Genomic DNA, 27,244 nt, shown 5'->3' with positions numbered 1-27,244 from the left:
GCTCGTATGTCAGGTTAAGTCATTTCACTTTTATGGCAAATATAGGTTTTCATCACTTTTAACGTGAAATAACTGAACATAAACATAAGGGGCTGAGAAAAATGCTCATTGTAGAAGAAAATTCCAGATGGCACATATAGGTTTTGCATCTGAAATCTTCATATATGTATAGATGCACATTCGTTTTCAAACTGATCAGGGTTTCTGCAGGTTTTATCAAGTCAAATTTACAACTTTTTAAGACCCTTTTAAGACCATTATGAATGAGATTTTAAAATATATGGGGCTAAACATTAAGGATTTTTTGTAATGGCCTGGTTGGAACAATGAAATTGGAATAAAACAATTGTAGTTATTTCTTAACCACAAATTTTAATGTGTCAGAACAAGAAAACTCTAGTTGTTTTGACACATTACGTTGTACATTATTTTTCTCAACATAATGTTTCTTTTTTTTTATTACAAGTTTAACATTGTTAAAAGTGTAATTATTATGGAGAAAACTACACAAATAATCCAAAATATGTATTTGTTTACTTTTGGTCCAAATGACTCCTGTTCAACCTAATGCGTTTCTGTTATAAAACCTTAAGTTTCATGCCTTTTACAAATACTATGTCCACTCACACTTACTTCTGTAAATAGTGAGTGTAAATACATTTGTGTAAATGGAAGACTATGTAAAAGGTTATATTGCTGTTATTATCATGAGGAATTGTATCATTGATTTTGGTTTTCTTTTCCCAATTAAGGAATTTAATTAGGATAATTTGTTGTAAAATGTCTAACAGCTGTTGTGAAATAAACATCTTTTTGCATACACGTGTATATATATATTTAGAAATTTGTACAAGTAAAGTTATCCAATCGGGCCAGCACCAATCCAATCACCAACAATTTATATATGTATATGGTTGAAGTAAGATTATTAAACCCTCTGAATTATTAGCCCCCCTGTTTATTTTTTCCTCCAATTTCTGTTTAACAGAGCAGATTTTTTAAACACATAAACACAATAGTTTTAATAACTCATTTCTAATGACTGATTTATTTTATCTTTGCCATGATGACAGTACATAATATTTGACTAGATATTTTTCAAGACACTTCTATACAGCTTAAAGTGACATTTAAAGGCTTAACTAGGTTATTTAGGTTAACTAAGCAGGTTAGAGTAATTAGGCAAGTTACTGTATAACGATGGTTTGTTCTGTAGACTATCGGTTACTATCGGTTATTATCTGTAGACTAAAAAATATATAGCTTAAAGGGGTTAATAATTTGACCTTGAAATGGTTTTTAAAAAATTAAGAAATAATTTTATTTTCTAGCCGAAATAAAACAAATAAGACTTTCTCCAGAAGAAAAAATATTATCAGACATACTGTGAACATTTCCTTGCTCTGTTAAACATCGTTTGGGAAATTTTTATTTACATATATAAATACAATATTTAGATGGATTGTTGGTGATTGGATGGGTGCTGGTAACTTTACTTGTACAATTTTGTTTTTAATTAATACCTGTTTAAAACGATTTAAGACCTACAAATTTAAGACTTTTTAAGGCCTAAAATTAGTTTTTTGAAATTTAAGACTTTTTAAGACCCCGCTGATACCCTGTTGATACTAAGTAATATTTCTTAGCCACCAAATCTTAATATTCAAATCAATTATGAAGAATCATGTGACACTGACAACTAATGAGGCTGAAAATATGGTCCATCAAAAAATATATCATAAATAATAATTTATTAAATTAGAAACTTTTACTTTTAATTGTGAAAATATTTTATACATTTACAATTCATATCGTATTTTTGATCAAATAAATGCAGTGGTTAACATAAGTAACTTTTTTTATTTTTGAGTTTATGAAGTCATATTTTACACATTTTACCAGGTTCATCATATCAACTAAAATTTATCCACTAACAATTCTCAGCCAAAAGTTACATGGTACGATATGACAACTTGTTTTGTCAGACTGAAATCTCAAACTTTTCTTGTATAAAATATTTTTACTATAACTTTAATGCACAACTGTCTTAATTTTGCCATACTTTGTAAAAAAAAAATCTCTTTAAAACAGGATTCCCACATTTTTACAAACAGACTTTCAGGGACTTTTAAAGCGCCTTTAATTTTAAATCAAGCACCCTTGTAATTCACACTCCAGCATATGTTTCACCATGAAAGTCCTTACTGTACTTAACATTTAATTTACATTTAAATTTGCATTAAAAATGTCCGAGTGAAGTTTTAAAAAGTCATTTTTAAAGAACTTTAATGAAATTTGTTGAATTCAATACTGGTAATGCTTAAATACGGTTTCTGAAATATTGATAAAATGTGATTATTTGTCAGTGTTTTTGAACAAGATTCAAATTTAAATTGAGCACAGTTGTTGAAATAAAATCATAAACAAATTTAATTTCAAATTTAATTCAAGCACTTTCAAGGACCCATGTTGGATTTTAAGTACGTTCTATGCCTTGAATCCATATGTCTTAAATTCAGGTAATTTTAAGAACTGTCAAGAAGCATGGGAACCCTGTTTAAACACTGTCACTTATTTTTTTATATTTTGTATTAAATGCAATGGTTTTCATGCATGTTTAAATACTGCTTATGTGTCTTAATATTTCACAGGTACGTTTTACTCCACTTCACAAAAAACCTGATTCATTCATTCTTACCAAGACTTTTGAGCAGCAGAACCACATTGCCCAGGTTTGTTCTCTGGATCTCAGGGACAGTGGTCTCCTCCATCTCATGTTTAAAGGCCCAGGCAGTGTACAGCCGAAAACATTTTCCAGCAGCCACTCTGCCTGCACGGCCTGCTCTCTGATTGGCTGAGGCCTGCGTCATAATAAAACACGATCACTTAACACTTAATTCTTATGAAAAACAACATATTCAATACAAAAGTTCATCATAGCATATAGATTTACAACAGTAACACAAACTTATTTTAACATTTCCAGTACACATGGTCGATATTAGAACTATTTTACATAAACAAAAAGTGAACATGTTTGATTAATTATATACAACCAGAAAAAGTGTCTGGATTTTTCAAATATAATATATTTAGGTAATTAAAAGATAATTGTGTCAGAATAATTCCATTTTCCTACCCGTGAACAGGGAGTGACAATGAGAGACTCCATTCCTGTTTTTGCATTGTAGCTCTTTTGCTTGCAGAAACCTGGATCGATCACATAGATGATGCCGTCGATGGTGAGAGATGTCTCTGCAATATTTGTGGCCACTACAACCTGAAAAACAAAAAATTTAATAAATAAAAAAAACACACACCAAAATATGAGTCAGGATTGCTTTTGTGTTAAAATACTGAAAGTCAAATAATTGGTAAAGTAATTCCTCTTGACCCCAGCTCGTGTATCTTGCATATTTGTTCATTGAACTTTTAATGTGACCAAACATAAAAGACTGCTGTTCATTTTATGTTCACTGGAAGCTAAACGTGTAGTTGCGTGTTCTTGGAAAAAAGAAGACAGTCCTGGTGTCTCTCAGTGGATAAAGGGGATGACCTCTTGCCTTGCCTATGAAAGGCAGCCTGTTTTTTGAATATACTAAATTGGCTGTAGTGCATGTGAGAGTGTATGGGTGTTTCCCAGTACTGGATTGCAGCTGGAAGGGCATGCGCTGTGTAATACATATGCTGAATAAGTTGGCGGTTCATTCCACTGTGGTGACCCCAGGTGAATAAAGGAACTAAGCCGAATGAAAAATGAACGGATGAATGCATGTATGAAATTGGTTGTAGTGTGAGTGTGAATGAGAGTGTATGGGTGTTTCCCAGTACTGGGTTGCAGCATTCGCTGCGTAAAACATAGGTTGGAATAGTTGGCGGTTCATTCCGCTGTGGCGACCTCTGAAATAGAGACTAAACCGAAGGAAAATTAATGAAAATTTGAAATGAAATGATAATATCTAAAATAAAAATTGTTGTTAAAAAAAAAAAAAAACATGCACCAGGAAATCCATATTCAGTGTTTGGAATATTTATCAAGATTGTCTATGAAGCAAACTAAAAAAAAAAAAAAAAAACAAGAGCAACAACAACATTTGCATATGAATTTGCATGACTTTGTTTTGTTTCCTTCAATGTTTGATAAAAGCGTCTGTCAAGAAAGACTGAATCAACTAGTAAATGGGTCAAAAACCTATCGATGTTCACAGCTGTTAACAATAATAATAACAAAAAAAGACGAGCAATTTGAAGTTCTGCATTTTCTTCTATTTAGCCATACTGAAAATGAACCAAACCGTGGCTTAAACACCCGAAAATATACTGAACAGTGAATTTTATGCCCAAATTAAGTATTTTACTTCAACCTCGACTCTACACTGAGCTGTAGAAAAAGGCATAAGCTTATAACTCAATTCAATTTAATTAATCTATATTTCTATAGCGCTTTTACAATGTAGATTGTGTCAAAGCAGCTTAACAAAGAAGTTCTAGCAAATTGAAACTGTGTCAGTGCAGTTATCAGAGTTTGAGTTCAGTTTAGCTCAGTTCAGTGTTGTTTAATTTTCACCACTGATTGTCCAAACACTGAAGAGCAAATCTTGTTATTTAAGTGAGATTAATTCGATTATTCAGCACATCATGTCATTAATTAGACGACATTTTTAAATCACAGGTCTATCTCTAATACATTTGACCACAATTTTGATTCAGAAGAAACGCCCTCGATAAGGTCATTCAGTGCAATAGTTTGTATCAAATTAATCCTGTCAGGTCAGTTTAGAATAATAATATCATATTAAAAGACTCTCTTTGAGAATCAAACGCACAAATACAAATCAATTGTCATTTTAAAGCTTTCAACTTTGCTAGATTGCAGTTACCTCTAAAAAAAAAACTTGTATTTCTTCTTATTTTTGACGTGTTTAGGATTTAAAAATCACATTTACTTCAGTACAATTACCGCAATTCAGGTTATAAATTGACATGAAAATTCCATTGAACATGATTTTTATCCATATTTTGACATCTTATTTTCAACGCACATTACTTAGATACTTAATAATACTTGATGTGCTTATAAAATTACTCACACCTTATAAAATTACTTACAACGGTAACTAAACACCTGCAAAATGGCCCATATTTTGACCCAAATATGTGGAGACTTGTACATACATGCTGCCCCCTGCTGGCAGTCTAGGGTTTTGCTGTTCTTACTTTGCGTGCTCCAGGCGGAGTGGGGTTGAAGATCTTGGCTTGCATGTCTGAGGGCAGGTTGGCATAGATGGGCAAAACAAGAAGCTCAGATATCTTTGAACCCAATCGTCTACATCTCTCCTGTAGAAGTTCACAGCATGCCTCGATCTCCTCCTGCAAAACCAAGAAAAAATTAATTGTCAATAATATCAACGAAAATAGTCCCTTATTTATCAGAGGTCGCCACAGCTGAATGAACTGCCAACTATTCCGGCATATGTTTTACACAGCGAATGTCATTCCAGCTGCAACTCAGTACTGGGAAACACCCATAAATTCTCATTGACACATGCACTTATACACTACGGCCATTTTAGTTCATCCAATTCACTTTTAGCGCATGACTTTAGACTGCGGGGGAAACCGGAGCACCCAGAGGAAACCCACGCGAACACAGGGAAAACATGCAAACTCCACACAGAAATGCCAACTGGCCCAGTCAGGACTCGAACCAGCGACCTTCTGGCTGTGAGGCGACAGTGCTACCCACTGAGCCACCATGCTGCACTGGAAAGGCGCCTGCATCACGGAAATATCAGTGTTGACGTATTGGAAAATCTCTTTAGCACATGTTGTGTATAGGCTCAACACAGCTCTTTTTAATAGTTTAATGCGCTGAAAAAGACTGCTTATGTCCACCCACAAGGGAAACATGAACTATAAACAGCCTGAGTGTGAAGGACTGACCTGTCCCGTGAGGAAGACCAGTACATCTCCTGGCGACTGAGTGACGTGGATCTGCAGCACTGACACTACACAGGCTTCCAGATAATCGGCTTCTGGAGCCTGAAATCAAAAGACAGGTGATAAATGAATCAAATCAATGCAAAACAGATCAGACATTTGACCAAACAGGATTCATACACTGTGTCAGAGAAATTATGACCAATAAAGTATAAAGACTATTATTTAAATTCTGCTAATTATTATTATTATTATGACTACTACGACGATAACGACTACTACTACGGCGACTACTAGTAATACAACGAAGACTTCGACTACAACTACTTCTATGATGGCTACTACTACTAATACAACTATGACGACTACTACTACAACTATTACGACTACAACTACAACGACTACTACAACTATGACTACTATTACAACTACTACTTGTACGACTACAACTATGACAACTACAACTATGACTACTACTACAACTATGACTACTACTTCTATGACTATTACTACTACAACAACTATGACTACTTTGACGTCTACTACTACTATTACGACAACTACATTTTTTATTTACTAGGGTTAATAAATGATTTTACTACTACTACTACAACAACTATGACTACTACAACTACTATTACTTGTACAACTACTATTACAACTATGACTACTACTACTACCAGTACGACTACAATTATGACTACTACTACAATTACTACTATGACGATGACTACTACTACTACTACAACTATGAATACTACTACCACAACGACTACTACTACTACTACAACGACTACTTTTTTATTTACTAGGGTTAATAAATGATTTTACTACTACTACAACTATGACTACTACTACTACAATGACAAGATTACTATTATGACGACGACAACTACGACTACTACTACTACTACTATAACAACTATGACTACTACGATGACGACTACTTTTTTTATTTACTAGGGTAAATAAAGGATTTTTAGGTGGTGTCAATTTTACAGTGTAACTATTCATTTAACTACTGAGTAATATTACTTAACTACATGTACTACTTACTAGAATGCCGATTATGTTTAGTTGGATGTAATTATGTATTATTGATTGTAATTAGCATAGTAAGTACATGGAATGTGTAACAAGGGCACCTTAAACTAAAGTTTTACCAAAAATAATAATTATAAAAACAATAAAAAGATATAATAAATAAAACAATACCAAAAACTAACAGCATTCATTACAAATAATAAACTGAACAGACACATCAAAGCATTACAATAGTTGAAACTTCATTAACTGACCAATAACATATACTACTACTTATCTTTTATTTACTAGGGTAAATAAAGGATTTTTAGGTGAAGGTGTCCATTTTACAGTGTAACTATTCATTTAACTACTGAGTAATATTACTTAACTACATGTACTACTTACTAAAATGCCAATTAGGTTTATTCATTCATTCATTCATTTTTTTGTCGGCTTAGTCCCTTTATTAATCTGGGGTCGCCACAGCGGAATGAACCGCCAACTTATCAAGCATATGTTTTACGCAGCGGATGCCCTTCCAGCTGCAACCCATCACTGCGAAACATCCATACACACTCATACACTACGGACAATTTAGCTTACCCAATTCACTTGTACCACATATCTTTGGACTGTGGGGGAAACCGAGCACCCGGATGAAACCCAATTAGGATTAGTTGCATGTAATTATGCATAATTGGTTGCGATTAGCATAGTAAGTACATGGAACGCATAACAAGGACACCTTTAAATAAAGTTTTACCAATAATAATAACTATAAAGACAATAAAAAGATATAATAAACAAAAAAGATACCAAAAACTAACAGTAATCACTACAAAAGCTAAAACTGAACAGATGCTTCGAAGCATTATAATGCATAGTATGAAAATGGAAATTCATTCATAATATTATTGTTTTATATTAATTTTACATATTATTTAAATATGTAAATGGGCCAAAAGACAACACATCTAAATCAAGAGTCTTAATTACATTTTTTGAATTAAAAATAACAAAACCACTTTTACATATAATGACAGCATTTCAAACATGTTTTATTTTAATCTGGAAGACATTTCAGTAGATTACATGCTAAAACAAAAATTCGTTTTTACTCAAACACATAAATATATACTGTAGATATCCAGTTTGTCATGCAGTTGCAGTGCTATATATGACAAACCGAATGTCCACATATTTATGTGAGCACATTTATTAATAATTAAAATTTATTCATTTATTCACTCTGCTTTGGCTTAGTAGTTCCTTATTTATTAGGGGCCGCCACAGCGGATGAAAATTCCCAACTATTCCGGCATATGTTTTACGCACCGGATGCCATCAGCCGCAACCTAGTACTGGGAAACACCCATACACGCTCATTTACACACAAACTCATACACTATAGTCAATTTAGTTCATCCATTTCAGCTATAGCACATGTCTTTGACTGCGGGGGAAACTGGAGCACCCGGAGGAAACTCACACCAACACGAGGAGAACATGCAAACTCCACACAGAAATGCAAACTGGCCCAGCCGGGACTTAAACCAGCGACCTTCTTGCTGTGAGGCGACCGTGTCACCCCAATTTTATTTTATTGTGTAAATTACTGAAACATATCCCAAATTTTTGCTACAATCTCGATCCATTACCTTTGTGTAATATATGTCCACAGGAAACCTGCGGCCTGGAATCCTAAATACAGGGGCATCATCAAAAAAGCTGGAGAAGCGTTCTGTGTCAAGAGTGGCGCTGGCAACCAGGACCTTCAGGTCAGGCCGGAATCGTGCAATGTCTTTAATCAGACCGAAGAGGATGTCTGTGTGTAACGTTCGCTCATGAGCCTCATCGATGATGATCACACTGAACAAACAAAACAGCCAATCAGAAGAGAGAAAGCAATGATGATAAGCAGGTTTATATTTACAACGCCATCAAAAATGATTAAACTGACGCATGTTTGCAGTGTTTTTACCTGTAGCTAGCGAGGTCAGGCTCTGTAAGAAACTCTCTGAGCAGCATACCATCAGTCATATACTTAAGGATGGTGCGCTCTGATGTACAGTCCTCAAAACGGATGCTGTAGCCCACCTTTGGAAAATATCACAACATAGCTGACAAAAAAACCTACAAATATGCCTTATTTAAAACTTTTATTTAAAACTAACTTCTCAAATGTAAATCTGCAAGCTCATCGTTTATAAATCGCGCATTTAATTACCTCATTTCCTAGTTTGACGCTCATTTCCTGTGCAACTCTAGCTGCTACAGACATGGCCGCCACTCTTCGAGGTTGAGTACAGCCGATCTTCATTCCTCCTTTTGTGTAACCCTGAAAGAGAAAAGACAAAATATTCATGAAATGGAAATTTTAGGGGTTACATGCAAGTAGAGTAGCATAAAAAGCTGAAAATTAATAAATAATGATAATGTCATAAATTACTATGCCTTAATTTGTTGCAAAACTGAGTTTCTTTCTTCTGTTGAACACAAGAGAAGATACTCTGAAGAAAGCTGAAAACTGGTGAACATTTACTTCCATAGCATATGTTTATTTTCTTACTATGGAAGCCAACTAGTATTTTCATCAAAATATCTACTATTGTGTTCAACAAAAAAAAGAGACGGACCGACAGAAAAAGAGAAAGAAAGAAAGAAAGAAAGAAAGAAAGAAAGAAAGAAAGAAAGAAAGAAAGAAAGAAAGAAAGAAAGAAAGAAAGAAAGAAAGAAAGAAAGAAAGAAAGAAAGAAAGAAAGAAAGAAAGAAAGAAAGAAAAGCTTGGAATAATTTTAAAGTAAATAAAGATTAAGTAAATTTATATTTATAAAAAGACAAACATCATGATTTCGGATATAAATTTTTCGACAACACATTCCCAATGTTTTACCTTGAATCAACATTTGGTTAGAATAAAGCACACAAAGCAAGAACAGCATAACCCTAATTTTCAATCAATACTAAAAAAAAGTCATATTTTGAAAAAAAAAAAAGCAAAACAAAAAAAAAGCCCCAATGTTTTAATTAAAATTTTGGACAAAACATTATTAGACTTTTATAAAATGTAACAAATACTAACATTCTAATTCTGTCCCAAACCTGATTAATCTAGTAAATCTAAAGAAACTGAGGATTTTCTTAAAATATTATTCAATAGCTCTACACAACAATATCCTGCACTCAAACAAACCATTCCTTAAACTTTATCACCTATATCGAAACGTGTTCCAAACAGAATGAAAGCATGGTTTCTGCTACATTCATTCTTCCATGGTGGGGCACCATGCCAAAATTCATCCCGCCATGGCTACTATACAGCTTCTCGTTCAAAACATTTAATTTTTTTAATAGCGGGTGATAATCGCACCAAAACGTATTAAAGGGTAAGTGAATTATAACAGCGCAAACTTTTATGTAAGCGACCGTAGTAGTGTTGTGCATCATTTGTTTAACCCTTTAAGGTTACGTGCTGACTGACTGACTGACTTGACAGGTGCGTGATGCATGAGGCCAGCAAACACGACGTATAGCTGTTTCACTTTACTTCAGGACGCATTAATGGCCCTCTGTAGGTCTATTGGTGACATTCATGAATATTCTCAGCAAATCTAATAAATGTTGGAGACATACTCGTTACATAAACGTACTAAATCACACTTCAGCAGTGTTTACTTGAGAGCGCACAAGAAGATGCGCGCTCTTAAAGCGGCTTATATTTGAGGGGGCGTGCAAGAAGTTATGTGCACGAGCAGAGAAAATCGGCGCACGAGCAAAGAGATCCGCATGCTCGTAGGCTATTACATAAATGCGATCTCGACTTCTAATACTGCGCTCACGACATTTGTCATTGAAATAAATAACACAGCAGGTAGTTGGTAGATCTGTGTAAAAAGGCCTGCCGCCACAGCTGGAAAAAATCCTGGAGGAAACACTGAAAGGGTATATGGATATCTGTCACGCAAATGTCTGTTTTACAATAAAACAGTATGTACCTCTTCAAGGAGATATTGAGGGATCTGGGTGGTCTTTCCAGATCCAGTTTCACCCTCTATGACCAGGATCTGGTGGTCTCCGATGGCTGCTAACAGGTCTTCTCTGTAGGGAAAGATGGGCAGGCTGCGTCTCACCTCCTGGATGGACTGCTTCTGTTTCTCAGCTTGTGATAACTCGGGTTCACTTTCCTGCTTGGCAGAAACAGAGTGAGATAAGCTTGTTGTTTTTATTTGTTTTGTATTAAAGATGCCATTCAAATCGCATACTTAGCTATTGGAGAGGAACTATTGGGCACTGATGTTGGATTACTTTATGTTGGATTGAGAAAGCAAAATTCTCCCCATAAGTGATTATGCCGCCTCCCAAAGATGAATGCGGTTATACTCAGGCAGGTACTATTTGGGAGCTTGGCCATTTGTTTCATTAATTTGGCAACAGTCTTGTGGAAACGGTTTAAATTTCTGGTTAGTTAAAATCGCTAGTGTTCCATTTGGGACAACACAATTCATACACTATGCTGTTGAGTGTGTAAGTGAATAAGTACATGTTGGATAAGTGCATAGTGTGCCATTTAGGACACAGAGATACAGAAATATAACCATAAATAAATGTCAACCTTCTCTGACAGCGTTCCCTTCATGGTAATTGCGGTGCTGACGAAGGTGATCATCTCCTCTTCTTCTAAAATGAGCTGGTATCTTTCCTGCTCCTCCTTGATCCGCTGTTCACGCTCTTGTTTGGCCCCAAACTGCAAGGTGGCAGTTGCCACTCGCGCCTCCTCCCAGCGGCCCTGCTCTCCGCCGCCCTCTCTGGGAGTCTCCTCAAACTCCAGATCCATTTCTTTTTGAGGAATCGACTGCAATGTGTGGACAAAGATGAGAAAAGTCAAGTTTAATTTTGTTATTTACTTATCATTTAATCAACAGAAATGACATTGTAATTACTAAACAGTCAGATATTTAAATATGTTGAATATGTCAGCAAACCAATTATGTTTCAGATTTATACTACTGTTCACCACTGTACTTTTTGTTATTAAAAACCAAATAAAAACAAACATAATTTTTCAATATTATTGCAATTTACACATTTTTATCATCTGAATATATATCGAAGTGATAGTCAAAATGATTTCACATGACCGTTCAGAAATCAGTCTAATGTTTAGTGCTTAAGTAATATATCTTATTAAAAATATCATGGCTGAAAACAGTTGTGCAGCTTAATAATCTGTGTGGAAATCGTGATACATTTTTTCAGGATTCTTTGATGAACAGAACATTTTAAAAAGCCTTTATTTCAGGTCTCCTTTCTGAATAACAAAAAAGTTATCAACCAGTAACTTTTCAACAGTTATGTAATTTAACTGTTTTCACAAAACATTATCAGGTGGTTTAGCATTTATTGTCACTTTTGAACAGTGTAATGTGCCCTTGTTTTTTTTTTTATTATTATTATTATTACATATATGCTGAAATACCATTGACAGTCACGACATTCCAGGATACGCGTTATTCCGAGGTAACAACAGCTAAAATTAATAACACAGGCTCATCTATGAATCATATATATATATATATATATATATTAGGGTTGTCACGATACTGGAATTCAGTACCAATCGGTCCTGGAATTTTAAAAATGTCCATTTCTTGCTAGCATTTGAGCACTATTAAGCACGTTCTTCTCAACAGAAATGACTGTGATTGGTCGTGAAGGTCATCGGTTCACTGAACTCACCACTGTTTACTGCGTGTAACCACAGATACTGGGACACTGGAGCGTTTTAAAGCTGCGATTCATCAACGGGTCGCTTGTATCTCAGCTTATAGATAAACCAGCTGATCGACGTGACTTTGAAACGCTCCAGTGTCCCTGTATCTGTGAAATTTTAAAAACGCCAATTTCCCGCTAACATTTGAGTGTTATTGGGCACGTTCTTAAACAGTGCTGATTTGTCATTGTGTTCACATGTCAAAAGAAATGACTGTGATTGTCCATGAAGGTCATCGGTTCACCAAAGTCACCACTGTTTACCACAGACACAGGGACAATGGAGCGTTTCAAAGTCACATCAATCAGCTGGTTTATCTATAAGCTGGTAGGCAAAGCGATCCGCTGATGAATCACAGCTTTAAAACGCTCCAGTGTCCCAGTATCTGTGGTTACACGCAGTAAACAGTGGTGAGTTTGGTGAACCGATGACCCTCACGACCAATTACAGTTATTTCTGTTGAGCAGAACGTGCTCAACAGTGCTCAAATGTTAGCGAGAAATTGACGTTTTTATAATACCAGTACTGATTGGTTCCGAATTCCAGTATTGGGACAACCCATATTTATATATATATATATATATATATATATATATATATATATATATATATATATATATATATATATATATATATATATGCTTGTCTGTGATGTCGCTGTTTTTGACAATTTGGCACTATAGTGTGACTAATTGATTTATCCATTAATGTATGCTCCATCCAGCCATTTTCATTTGTCAGCTTTACATTTAATTACACAGTTAATAAACTATTATGGCTCAGAAGAATGTTGTGTGTCAAACTTTTACGTTTTGTGGCAAGCAGCCGTGCAATCAGTGGGATAAAGTACATTCAGGCAGTCGTTTTCGTTGAATAAAGACCTTTAGTCTATGCCAGAAAACCTGTAAGTCTTTATTTTGTGATAACAACTGCCTATCCCTTACATATTTATGACTTAAATGGTAGTGTATGCAGGCTTGTCGTAATAATTAATATATCAACTCATCCTGCAATACTTGAAGATGACCTCAATTTTTTGCCGTTACAAAATATATTTACAAATTCACAAATATCGTCAAAGCCATTTTACAGTGACATTTACGTTCCACCTCACCGGTGTCAAAGTTTAACATTGGGCATTTACCTAATAGGACATTTAATAGTATAAATAATAGGGCATTTAGCATTTTAACATTAAATTAAAGAATCTAAATAACCTTAAGAAAGCTAAGTATTTTATAGTGTTCATGGCTATTTGCATTATTATGCTGTTATACATTCATTACATAATGCGTGGTATAAAATGATCTCAAAATGACAATAATATCGCAACAAGTCCTGCGACATTATATAGTACAACAAAAATTTGTTATCCTCACAGGCCTAGGTGTATGTCTAAACTAAATAAACTGTTTATGAAAGTATTTATACAATGATGTTCCTCGACTAATTATTTGGTGACTAGTTTAAACATCCCATAATTTAGACCAACCTTGTTTCTTTTCTCTTCTGGCATGTAGTATCTGTTCTTTCTCTCCTCTTGTTCTTTCGCTCCTGCTTTCTTGTAGTCCTTGGCCATGTCTCTGATGGTCCGCTTATACTCCAGATCCTTCCTCTCCCTATCAGTGAGGTTCTGAGTGGAGAAGAGGTACTCCTCATCCTTAATTTCAGCCTCCAGGTCTTCCAGCTTCTCCTGCTCTCTTTTGGACAGATACTGCCGACGTGACTGTTTCCTCAACTCTGGAAGCTGAAAACAATTGTGTTAATAGTTAGAACAGCTGTCCTGGGGATTTGTAGAAAATGCATTGTTGATATAGCAATGAACCAAACATGTATACAGGAGGGCTAATAATTCTGACTATAACTGCATGATATAAAAGAGCATAATTGTGTATGTAAATACAAATCAAGTTTCACCATTTTCCTTTGATCCTCTTCAGCCATTTTGAGCCTTTTCTGAGCTTCCTCATACGCCTGAGAATGAGAAAATAGACAATCCATAACATTAGCCCTCACTTTCCCAAGAAACAAGTGAATTTTTGTTTGTTATTGAACAACATCATATTTTGCGTTACCTTTTTATCATTTCTTTCAAGTATGTGTCTCGTCTTGTCTTTATCCTTCTGTTTCACTCGTTCAGCAAAGGCATCCCTCTCCTGCAGATCCTGAAGTCTCTCTCGCTCTTCCCGCTCCCATTCTTCTTCCTCCTCATCTTCTTTTCCAGCTTTTTTTGGCTCATCCTTGAACGTAATGCTAAAACAGTATAAAAGAAAATCAACAACACTGAAACACAATAATAAAATTGTCAATTTTCAATGTGAAAAATATGAAATGTTCCATGTTTTAAGCCTTCCAATTTCCAATTTTATGATTTAGCATTGGAGTTAAGGGGAGAATAAGAGTGTTGAAAGTTTGTATAAATGTATTAAATATATTACAAAATAAAATAAACACATAATAATAATAATAATAATAATAATAATAATAAAAATTGTAATTAAAATATTGAAATGTCTAAAAATTTTTTAACTAATTCAACTGACTAAAATGAGAAAATAAATGAATAGATAAATAAATAAAAACAGCAAACAATACAGCTCTATGATGAGATTTAAAAAATTCAGTAATGCAACTATATTATTTTATATTAGTGAGGATTGCATGTATCTCACAGTGCGCGTGATCCACTCATTCGTTATTCACCTGCTTTCTTTTGCTCATGTGAACAGTTTTTTTTTTGTCAGTCGTGCTGCTTCTCGATTCTAAGATCACATTTGCACGCATGACACACGTTTATAAACTAACATTCTAATCTTTAGTGACGAGCCAGCACTGGCAATTAAAAAATTATTTTCAACCAGCCAACGTGGCTAGTGAGAGAGGCTATCCAACTTGGACAGGTGTTAATGTCAAGCCCTGCCTGTAGTGTACAAAAAAAGACAGAACACAATCACCTCTTTTTCTTATCCTCTTCACTGGACGACGGACTTTCATCTCGTTTCTGTCGGAGATGTTTCCTCTTCTTTCCTTTGTCTCGTTCTTTGCTTTTCTTCTCTTTTCCTCTTTCTCTGGCTGCCTCTCCGTCGCTCTCGCTGTCCTCCAGAAGAGTGTAGGTTCTGTTCTTTCTCTCCATTTCCATGACCTGACGTTCGATTGCTCGAGCGGGTTTTTCAACCACATGTTTTTTGGGAGCCTGAAAAGGATTCGATTTTAACAGTAAATTCAGGTGTTATATTAAACATTCTGTTTACAAACCACAAAAAACATACCTTGTCGTACAACTCATGTGCAAATGCTGTGATTCTTTGATCAATGTCAATAGTTCCAGTGTCTTGAAGCCGAGACACAAAATCCTGAGGTCCAGATGACTTCTGAACCAGTCCGATCATGAACTGGGCCACATATCGGTCACTCAAACCCAGGATGTCATGGAGTTGGTCACTAACCCACTGTTCCAGATTGGCCATTCTGACTGTACATCAAAAAACAACTGTTATATCTGTTGTCAACAACAACTAGATTTACTAGATCACAGCTATCAAACTCAGTTCCTGGAGAGCCACAGCTCTGCACAGTAAAGCTTTAACCATAATTAAACACACCTGCAGTGCTTCCCACACATAGACTTTATCTGGACGGGCCGCCCAGGTATATTTGATGACAGTTTTTTTTTTTAAACAATATTATCATCCTTTTACACTTTTTTCGTATCCGCCAAAGATAACCAAACATCTACGTTCGATTAACCAGTGGAAAAACTTCTCTCGCCCTACACATTTCGTGCTGCTCATTGTGTGCGCGAGAACTGTCAACAACACCTCCACAGACAGTTTCACATGCTAAGCAGAGATAAACGGAGATGTGCCTTTTTCAGGCTTAAAAATGCATCCAGCGACTCCGGCCAGCGTTTTTAAATTTCCTAAATTGTCCAGGAGTTGACTTTCCGCTTGGTTTCACAGCTGACAGCACGCACAGCCGCGAGACCGAGAGAAAAAGTAAATAGTGGGTTCTTTAATCTAAACGATTAAAAAAAAACTTTAGAAAATACTCAGAGGACGAAATGACATCTAAACTAGCTGCAAAACATATACCATATAGATATATCCATATAGATATATGCCAAAATATATCCATTTTAGAGATATTGTCTGTTTTTATTCAATTATCCTGTATTTTAATTTCATTATATATATGTTATTAATTTGATGATGTTAATATATTAGATATTTTTACATATCTAAAATATTTTGGCAATACTTTACTAAATGTCATGCCAATAAAGCAACCTGAACTGTCACATATAGTTAACCATTTATGTGCCACGGGTAAAGGATGTGTTTCAATCCGGGTACCACAGCAAGTATATTTCAAACCTGTGGGAAGCACTGACCTGATCAAACTAATTCGAGTCCTTCAGGTTTGTTTTAAACCTACAAGTAAATGTTTTAAAGCAGGGTTGGAACTAAACTGTGCAGGGTCTGCAGCCCTCCAGCAATTGGGGTTAACACCCCTGTACTAGACAATATACAGTTTCAGCATTGACACTGCAATGTGCCCATCTGCGATAGTCACATCGCAGAATCTGCAATGTCAAATCAGGATTATAGTTGAGCAGGAGTTAAAAAACAGACATGATTATAATTGCAAAGTTTAAGCAAAGTTGCCAAGAAAAGTTTTTTCATGTCCTTTAAGGCGTGTTACTGTGTTGAATTGTGTCACTAGGTTAAAGCAGTCAGGCACAAGAAATAACAATGTAAGTATTTTCAAGAAAGATTAATACAGTACATATGCAATGAAGATACATTAACCATTGCATGTTAACTATTTTTATTTATTTAACATTTAATTATTTAATTTGTGTACCTGAATGCTGTTAAAAACAATAAAGCTTCATTTCATTTGTAACTGCATAACTGTATTTATCGTTTGCTTGTGATTATATTTTATGTAGATGAACTCACTACAAAATCATCCTATTTTCATCCAAAAGTAGCCTCTGTTAACATTATGATCAATAGGGCAGCACGGTGGCGCAGTGGGTAACACAATCGCCTCACAACAAAAAGGTCACTGGTTCAAGCCCCAGCTAGGTCAGTTGGCGTTTCTGTGTAAAGTTTGAATGTTCTGCCAGTGTTTGCGTGGTTTCCCCCACAAGTCCAAAAACATGTAGTCCAAAAAACACGTGGTATAGGTGGAATTCCCCCACAAGTCCAAAAACACGTGGTATAGGTGAATTGGGTAAGCTAAATTGTCTGTAGTGTACGAGTGTTTCCCAGTGATGGGTTGCAGCATGAAGGGCATCCGCTGTGTAAAACATATTCTGGATAAGTTGGCAGTTCATTCCGCTGTGGCGACCCCAGATTAATAAAGGGACTAAGCCGAAAAGAAAATGAATTAATTAGAATCAATATCGCAATGTGTATCACAGAAACATAAAATATTATGCAGTGTCAGTTTGTTTCCAATATCGTGCAGCCACAGTCATATGAACACATGAATAAATCTAAGGATATCATAATATAACATTTTATGTAATGGCCACTGTTTTGTTTATATATCTAACTAAAACAGTGGTAGAAAGCACTTAACTACATATCGTGATGGTAAAATAAACCTAGAATCGGAATGGGAAAACACATTCACAACAGCAGAGGACTAACCTGAACTTTTGAGGTAAAGTTGGTTTTATATTCACACATTCAGACTTTCTCCCTAATAATATCATTTCAAAAAAGTATTATTTGCAAATCCTACATAGTGAAATCATATTAGCAGCCAATGACTATCAGAGTAACGTTACAACATTGTTCACAGTCATATAAATAGTGTTAATGCTGTTTTGAAGTCATTCTTACGTGTGATTTCTGACCCTATATTCAAAGTAGCATGGTAAACAAGCATATCACAAGTTATCACTGAACGAATGTGTGAATATAAAACCAACTTTACATCAATACTTGAATATTTTACACGAACATTATGACTGCAGGAAGTATTCTGAGTTGTATTCTAAGCTGTAAGTGAACGATAAAACAAAAAATGCGACTATCGTGGACAACTACAGCAGGCCAACGCTGCACATTCAATTTACTGTCGTGCTTAGAAGATATATAAAAATATTGACCCTAAACATACAGTATATTGGTTTACAGAGCAAAACATTAACAATGGAATTACTAAACGTACGTTTAGTTGTCTCTCCACACGCTTTCTCCTATAACAACATTTACGCGACTTCCGGGTCACAGTGTTGGTTCTGTCAAAATAAAAGTCACAAAAAAAAAACATTCACGTGGTGTGGCCATGGATTAGCTGATTTGGTATTATGGCCATGGAATGATGCGTTTTTTTCCTTTGGATTTTAAATTTTATTATTTAAAAAAATAATAATACGCGTTTCGACAAAATTTCACGGCAACATAAATTAGCTTTTGTGTGTTAACAAAGTCCCTTTATTGTTTATTTATTTAGTATACTATAGTCTTTTGTATTAACCATATTTGTAACTAGAAAAAAATGGGTTATGCGTCTGTAGCAATGACTGTAAAGGTCTGTGTAGTTTGTAAAACAAAATATTGAGGTAATGTTAATATAAAATAATATGTAGTACAGGGGTCGGGAACCTTTTTTCAGCAAAGAGCCATTTCTGGTTTTATTAGCAAATGAATTTTTCTGAAGAGCCTTTTGGATATATATATATACAGTTGAAGTCAGAATTATTAGCCCCCCTGTTTATTTTTTTCCCCGATTTCTGTTTAACGGAGAGAAGATTTCTTCAATACATTTCTAAACATAATAGTTTTAATAACTCATTTCTGATAACTGATTTATTTTATCTTTGCCATGATGAAAGTAAATAATATTTGACTTGATATTTTTCAAGACACTTCCATACAGCTTAACGTGACATTTAAAGACTTAACTAGGTTAATTAGGTTAACTAGGCAGGTTAGGGTAATTAGGCAAGTTATTGTATAATGATGGTTTGTTTAGTAGACTATCGAAAAAAATATATTGCTTAATAGCTAATAATAAATATATAGCTTAATAGCTAATAATAAATATATAGCTTAATAGCTAATAACTTTGACCTTAAAATGGTGTTTAAAAAATTAAAAGCTGCTTTTGTTCTAGCTGAAATAAAACAAATAAGACTTTCTTCAGAGGAAAAAATATTATCAGACATACTGTTAAACATAATTTGGGAAATATTTTTTTAAAAATAAAAATACAAAGGGGGGCTAATAATTCTGACTTCAACTGTATATCTCAAAATGCCTCTTTAAAAATGCATTTGCTACTGTTTTACTATAAATTACTAAAAAATATTATAGTATTACTACTAATACTATATTATTATTATTATTATAATTATTATTATTATTATTATTATATCACTATAAATAATACAGGTTTTAACAAAACCTTAATTTATGTCCATGCACAACTCAAAAATAAACAAATATGAAGCATCACATGTTGAGCAAGTCCATGAATAAAGAAAGAATAATTTATAGTATTTTCATTTTCACCATCACCACTCATGAATGTTCTTTGAATTTAAGTTACCATAGAAACGCAAGTTGTTTGCCCTTTACACATTGCCAAAACAGACATTGGTCGAAACGTCCTTTTATTGTTCTTATTCATTGTGCTGTATAAAATTACAATTTAAAAGGGGATTGTAATTGTATTTTCGATAGGAAACTAATTTTTAGTGATGGTTATAGTTTTTTAAACGGTAAAATAATATTGATGGAAGACAGCTGAAGAGCCACATATTTTGGCCAAAGAGCCTCATGTGCCTCGAGAGCATATTTTACAGTCTATGCTCGAGAGCCATAGGTTCCCTACCACTGATGTAGTAGTTATTCTAGTTATGTTTACCACATGTATTGTTTTCTTGTCTCTGCATAATTCTGTTAGGTAATGGATAATTGTTAATTGTTTACTAGGTGTTCAGTTCTGTTTCATTCAAGTCTAGAAATTTCAAATTTTCATTATTTGCGAAACAAAAACAAAATAAAAGTCCAACATTAAGCGTGAAAAGTACATTTTTAATGATATCTCTACCGCACTTTATGTGTTAATATATTAAATATGACATACGTATGTATATATATATATATATATATATATATATATATATATATATATATAGATAGATAGATAGATAGATAGATAGATAGATAGATAGATAGATAGATAGATAGATAGATAGATAGATAGATAGATACGTATTGGTATCTATATTTTGCATTCAAAAAGCAACTACATTTAATAACTGCAACAATGCATTCAAGTCTATGAAGTTGTTGGAGGTCTTTCTGGGCACTCTTAGTCAATAAGAAATAATGAAATTGTTGATGTGAAATGAACTATTCTCTTTAATAATATGAAATGTTTGCGTTTCACTCGCGTTTCTTCCGCATCAACTTGGCAATAAAGAAAGCGGCCTATAAAAGCATCAGCTCAAGCGACTAAACATCACATGCGAACAACTTACAGTTGTATCAAAGCGTCTGAGGCCCAAATCTGCAGGTGGAGCGTCTGGCTAAGGTCAGGCTTGTCTTATTGGATGCCAAATATATTTTTGGTTAGTTAAACCCATACAGTAAACATCTAAATGTTTGATTTCAGATTATAGGCTGTTGTCGCGATGACTGGTGGCTGCAGACTGCGTGTTTTCATCTGGGCTGTGTTACTGCTGCTGCCCTCAGTCATCATGGCGTACAGACCAGTGATTCTGGTTCACGGGCTGTTTGGTGGACCTGAACAGATGGCGACGTTGAAAAAATATATTAAACGGGTAAGAATCTCCTGTATTTTTTCCACCCATGTTATTATTACATTTTCGCCTTTATTGTTCGTCCTTGCACGTGCAAAATTTCGTTTGGTTCTCACGTGGCTTTTATGTTTTTGTTCTTTATTTATAAATGTTTTGGTCCATTGCATTTATTTGATCAAAATCTGCTAAGAACTTCTATATTTAGTACAGCTCTTCCTTCATCTAGAATAAAACTCACCAACTTCTCATTTTACCGTATTTCAGTCTCATCCAGGTACCAGTGTGACTGCAATATCTCTGTATAATGCCGATGCCAGTGTAAAGCCAATGTGGGAACAGGTAGAAGGATTTCGAAAGGCCATCAAACCCATCATGGAGAGTGCTAAAGACGGCGTCCATCTTATCTGCTTTGCACAAGGCAATATAGCCAATAATATAATACAATAATAAGCTGTTTTGTGCATGTTATACACCACACTGGTAAAAAGTTTGGGGTCTGTAGGAATTTAGTGCCTTTTATTAGTTGCATATGCTCAAGAAGGCTGTTTTTATTAATTTGTTTGTATTTTTATTATGCTTTAAGACCGTGTAATGGTTACATTCTTACCATTTTAAATAACTTCTATATTTACTATACACCCACTGCTTGAGAATCTTCCAAACCTCAAACTCAGTTTATTTAATCTTTTCACAGGTGGTTTGATCTGTCGAGGAGTTCTTGCTACCCTTCCTCATCACAATGTTCACTCTGTGATATTCCTGTCTTCACCACTAGCTGGCCAGTATGGAGGTCAGTGATGTCAACACCACAATATTTATTCTCATTTAAGAAACTAGACCTCATACACATGCATGAGTGCTTTCTCTGTGCTCTTACAGATTCAAATTACATCAGCAAGTTTTTCCCTTCATTCAGCAAGTCAACACTGTACAATGCTTGTTATACTACACAAGGACAAAAACTATCAAGCTGTAGCTACTGGAAGGGTATGTAGGTGTGAAACTTTCATGCAACCGTTTGATCACCACTCGGTCCACATTTAATTACATTGAATCTGTTGCTTTGTCTTTTAGATCCACATCAAATAGAAAAGTACTTGAAGTACAGCGTCTTTCTGGCCCCGCTGAATGGAGAAGTAAAAAATGCCAAGTCAAAAGGTAATTAAAGAATAGGTTCATCGCAAAAACTAACTTTTGTTATTAATTAATTGATTAATTGCCCTCATGTCACTCCAATCCACTGAGACCTTTGTTTATCACAACAAATTAATATATTCAGGATTAAATCTGAAAGCTCTCCATCCTCCATAGACTGCTTTGGTCCTGAGACCTTCAAAGAGAAGCTTTTAATATGATTCTAGTTGAACCACTGGAGTCACATGGAATGTTCTGGCAATGATTTTGGGTGTACTCTCTAGGCATGGGACGAAAACTGTTTAAGGTATATCGCAGTTTGGAAAAGTCAAGGTTTTAAAACCGCCAACGTTTTCTGTAATACCGTTCCCAAGGTATGTGTAAGATTATTTATTTTTTTAGGACTGTTAAATTGTAAAAAAATCCGTGTTACGAAGACAGCAGGGGGAAAATTATTATTTGTTTATTTTCTGACCCAGATGTTTAAAAACAATATATTTTAGAGCAGTAATTACAATACCGTGGAACCGTGATGTATTATCCAAGGTTATCATACCATCAGAATCTTTTACACAGGCCCATGCCTAGTACTCTCATTAGGTACAGTGGCCTTGAACTGTGCCTCTGCGTCCCCCTCTACCCTGACAACCTGCACTCGCACTGCATTTTGCCTTCCGAACCTGATCACGCTTGCATCATCGATGATGCGACTGTTCAGTTTAACAGTAGAGAAGCGCTCTCGCTCAGCACAGTGGAGATTGCTTCAGTTATATCGTTTTAGTCGTTTTGGGATGCAGTGACACGCAGTCAGATATTTTGCTGAACAGATCCACCACTTTTGATGCTCATAAACTATCATAAAAGTCCTCATGTTGAACTCATAAGGAGCTTTGCTGAAGGTGCAGCTGCCGTGTAGCGGGGGTTCAGTTCGGATGGCATAGTGTGAGTGCACCCTTTGGTTCCTCTTCTGGACTGATGCTTTATGTGGATGAGAGCTCACGAATTTTAACTAAATCTATTTTTTTTTTTGTTCTGAAATTTAATGAAGATCTCAAGAGATTGGAATAAAATGAGAATTGGTGAATGAAAAGGTGCGGTGTGTAAGATTGACAAGCCCTGGCTGGCTCATTTGACATTTCTGTGTGGAGTTTGCATGTTCTCCCTCTGTTTGTGTGGGTTTCCTCTGGGTGCTCCGGTTTCCCCCACAGTCCACAGACATGCGCTTTTGGTGAATTGGGTTAGCTGAATTGTCTGTAGTGTATGTCCTGGTCCTCCAGGTTGAGTGTTGGGCTAATGACCCACCTCGATTAAAAATTAGATGTTCCGAAACCAACATGGCATGGCTAAATCTAAATTAAACATGACAACACAAATGTTCAATATGTATAACACTATAAACCTTACCATTTAGTTGGAGTGCATTGCACTAATCTGTGCTTCCATGTAAATGGTTGTATTTAAATGCTTCTGTCGTGTGCTGACAAATTGCTTGTGTGGTGATGGGACACTTTTACCATGTACGCTGTTCTCATGTTAATGTTTGTAATAGTTACATTTATCCGTTACTTGAGTACCACGTAATGTGGATTTTTAGAACTCTGAGTCTTGTTTTGGAGGCTGATGCTGCTACGCAGGGTCGCGATGCCGTCTCTGCATCGTGATGTCTATTGCCAATGGACGATGGCTGTGTGTGTGTGTGTGTGTGTGTGTGTGTGTGTGTGTGTGTGTGTGCGTGCGCTTTTTAGTTCTGTAGGCTTAACTTGTATTGTTTGGGTTCTCTTTCAGCGTGGCGCAAAAATTTTCTGCGCATAAAGACCATGGTGTTGCTCGGCGGACCAGATAATGAAGTCATTAAACCATGGCAATCAAGGTCTTCACAAAAGCACCTAAATTTACCCAAGCCTCTTTCACACACTACAACCCAGTCTTTCTCTTACCAAATTATCATTAAAGTCCTTAAAGATCAAGAGAAATCATACTTTAAACATGATCTGTTCTGGTTAATATTGCAACAAAGCTCTAAACAGCTAGTTTTCTAAACCACTAATTTCTAGTTAAATTTTGCTGACAGCCAAAGTTTGCCAGGTTAAAGAATATGTGGCTGTTCAACAGATTGTTCTATTTATTTATTTATTGTTCTGACGCGTGTTTGTTTTCTCCCTCATCCCACAGTATGTTCGGGTTTTACAACAGCAATGAAAATGTAATCGATATGGAACAACAGGATGTGAGTGAATGCATTTTATTCTTCTCTGCATTTTAATAATACTTAAAGACATCCATAATATTTACTTGTTTTACTCTGGTCAATTTTAAGGATTCATTACAAGTTTAGTTTGTTTGTGCTTTGCTGATGCTGTTTGTTTTGTTTTTTTTTTTTAAATCCTAACCATTTCCCCCTCTCTCCAGTTTTATGTAAATGATTCCTTTGGCCTGAAAACACTGAACCAAAGAAAAGCCATTGTGAAGTGTATCATCCCTGGTGTTAAACATGATTCCTGGACTAAAAACCACAAAATCTACAAAAAATGCATAGAAAAGTGGCTCACGTAACCTACAGAAGAAAAACTAACTGTATCCCTTCACAAGCAAAAGCACAATCCTAAATGCAATCATGTTCCGTGTAGATTATGATTGTACTCCTATTGATCCATCATATTTCATAATGTAATTCATTTACACTTGATGATAAATTGATTGTGAAATGGAGCTGTTTCCTATTTGTGTAAAATCAGTCTAAAGTTGTCACAGTCCAGCACAACTGATTTATTTACATGCATATCTTTATTTAAAATGGGGAAAATTTTTCTAATAGTTGCATGAATCTATTAAACTATTCAAATGTTTGGGGGTAATAAAACAACTAGAAGTTAATACTGTTTACTCTATTTCTTCAAGTGACTATATAACATGTATTGTTTAAGTCTATTTTGCTAAATGCAGTTCTTTTGAACATTTGCATGTTATCAAAGGGTCTTGAAAACTAATTGCGTATTTTCCAAAATATATGAATTTGCAAAGCTGGAGTGCCAATAAATAATGCGTAAGACCTAAATCAGTTGAACAAAATCTAAGAAATAAAATTTAAAAAGTCAATAATAGATCCTTAAATGCAGGTCAAATCAGAAAAGCAAACCAATAACATAATTTTCAATGTTCATATAAAAGAAAAAATGTAGCAAAAGGAGGCAGAGAATTTGATAAGTGCCTTCAATTTCTTTACTCTTTAATTGCAATAAACTTTAAGTATTGATTGTCTCAGTTTTTTTGTGTAATAGTTACATGTATCATTCTCGGGTCTGTTTTACAAAGGAGATTAAATAAACGTTTAGAAATAACTTCCTTACTAAGTCTTTTATTTTCAGTACTAATATTTAAAAACTCTGAAATGAAAATGCAATTTCTATCTAGGAAAATGATTTGGCTTTTCCTTAGGAGATCTAAATTAAGTGCAATATACAGTTGAAGTCAGAATTATTAACCCCCCTGTTTATTTTTTCCCCAATTTCTGTTTTACAGAGAGAAGACTTTAACACATTTCTAAACAGAATAGTTTTGATAACTAATTTTCAATGACTGATTTATTTTATCTTCACCAAGATAACAGTAAATAAAACTTGACTAGATATTTTTAAAGACACTTCTATACGGATTAAAGTGACATTTAAAGACTTAATTAGGTTAACTAGGCAGGTTAGGGTAATCAGCCAAGTTATTGTATAACGATGGTTTGTTCTGTAGACTATCGAAAAAAATATAGCTTAAAGCGGCTAATCATTTTGACCTTAAATGGCTTTTAAAAAATTAAAAACTGCTTTTATTCTAGTATAAAGTGTATCTAGTATATCTTTTTATTCCACTGATTTATAAGTATTTCTTTATTGACATGCTTTGGAGATTTTTAAGCAGTTATATGGTTAATAGACCAAAACAATTTCATATTAACATTTGAATCGTTAAACTTACGTTACTTGCAAGTCTAAGGCAACTTCCATGTCAAGACAAAAGTCACAAGACAAAACCAACCAGAGGTGGCCTGACGATGCACACAAAATAATCGAGTAGAAATGTAATTGCCGTCAACTGGGTCTAATTTTGTAGCTGTTATTAACTGGGTTGGTATTTCGGACATGGAATAATAATAGTGAAAAAGTACATATAATCTTTTTTTTAATAATTTTTATTTATTATTTTTATTGTGTTTGTTGAACATTTCCAATCAAATGTATACAAATCTTACAATATCACATTTTAGCATAAAATCTGTAAGCAAAATAACAAAGAAAGAAAGAAAAAGAAACAAAAAACAAAGAACAAAAGCGGGTATGGTCGCAAGTAACATGCTATTAGCAGTGGTGGGAGTAACGAATTACAACTACTCACGTTACTGTAATTAAGTACATTTTTGGGGTAATTGTACTTTCATGAGTATATTTTTAAGTCAGTAATTTTACTTGTACTTGAGTACAAATTAAGCTGAATAATGTAATTCGTTACTTTTAAAATCACAATTCGTTACAGAGTACTGTAAATAAATGAATATTTTAACCACTGACTTCGGTAGCCAATAAAAAAAGCTCATCTTA

At 34.7% G+C, this 27,244-nt stretch overlaps 2 protein-coding genes across 2 annotated transcripts in view; one reads left to right on the top strand and one right to left on the bottom strand.

Annotated features, from left to right (window-relative positions):
* dhx16 (DEAH (Asp-Glu-Ala-His) box polypeptide 16) overlaps positions 1 to 19,006 on the bottom strand; it is a 32,038-nt gene extending 13,032 nt beyond the window's left edge. Inside the window, exons 1-15 of the mRNA XM_056473647.1 lie at positions 18,923 to 19,006; positions 16,006 to 16,208; positions 15,691 to 15,929; positions 14,812 to 14,989; positions 14,654 to 14,710; positions 14,229 to 14,483; positions 11,579 to 11,818; positions 10,962 to 11,150; positions 9,194 to 9,304; positions 8,948 to 9,063; positions 8,625 to 8,835; positions 5,944 to 6,042; positions 5,218 to 5,370; positions 3,140 to 3,280; positions 2,699 to 2,861 (exon numbers count right to left, since the gene is read on the bottom strand). Coding sequence (XP_056329622.1) covers positions 2,699 to 2,861; positions 3,140 to 3,280; positions 5,218 to 5,370; positions 5,944 to 6,042; positions 8,625 to 8,835; positions 8,948 to 9,063; positions 9,194 to 9,304; positions 10,962 to 11,150; positions 11,579 to 11,818; positions 14,229 to 14,483; positions 14,654 to 14,710; positions 14,812 to 14,989; positions 15,691 to 15,929; positions 16,006 to 16,203 — 2,350 coding nt within the window. The 5' untranslated portion in view covers positions 16,204 to 16,208; positions 18,923 to 19,006. The remainder of the gene's footprint in view (positions 1 to 2,698; positions 2,862 to 3,139; positions 3,281 to 5,217; positions 5,371 to 5,943; positions 6,043 to 8,624; positions 8,836 to 8,947; positions 9,064 to 9,193; positions 9,305 to 10,961; positions 11,151 to 11,578; positions 11,819 to 14,228; positions 14,484 to 14,653; positions 14,711 to 14,811; positions 14,990 to 15,690; positions 15,930 to 16,005; positions 16,209 to 18,922) is intronic.
* A 2,383-nt stretch (positions 19,007 to 21,389) lies between these two features.
* Positions 21,390 to 25,750, top strand: LOC130241802 (lysosomal thioesterase PPT2-like). The gene is made up of 8 exons (XM_056473762.1): positions 21,390 to 21,545; positions 21,789 to 21,942; positions 22,219 to 22,314; positions 22,404 to 22,511; positions 22,599 to 22,682; positions 24,444 to 24,528; positions 24,831 to 24,885; positions 25,068 to 25,750. Exons 1-8 carry the CDS (start codon positions 21,396 to 21,398, stop codon positions 25,209 to 25,211), a joined length of 876 nt encoding a protein of 291 aa, XP_056329737.1. The 5' UTR covers positions 21,390 to 21,395; the 3' UTR covers positions 25,212 to 25,750.
* The last annotated feature ends 1,494 nt before the right edge of the window (positions 25,751 to 27,244 follow it).

The sequence above is a fragment of the Danio aesculapii genome, chromosome 15 (assembly GCF_903798145.1).
Source record: "Danio aesculapii chromosome 15, fDanAes4.1, whole genome shotgun sequence".
In the NCBI taxonomy this organism is placed as follows: domain Eukaryota; kingdom Metazoa; phylum Chordata; class Actinopteri; order Cypriniformes; family Danionidae; genus Danio; species Danio aesculapii.
This window is presented reverse-complemented; position numbering and strand designations above follow the sequence as displayed.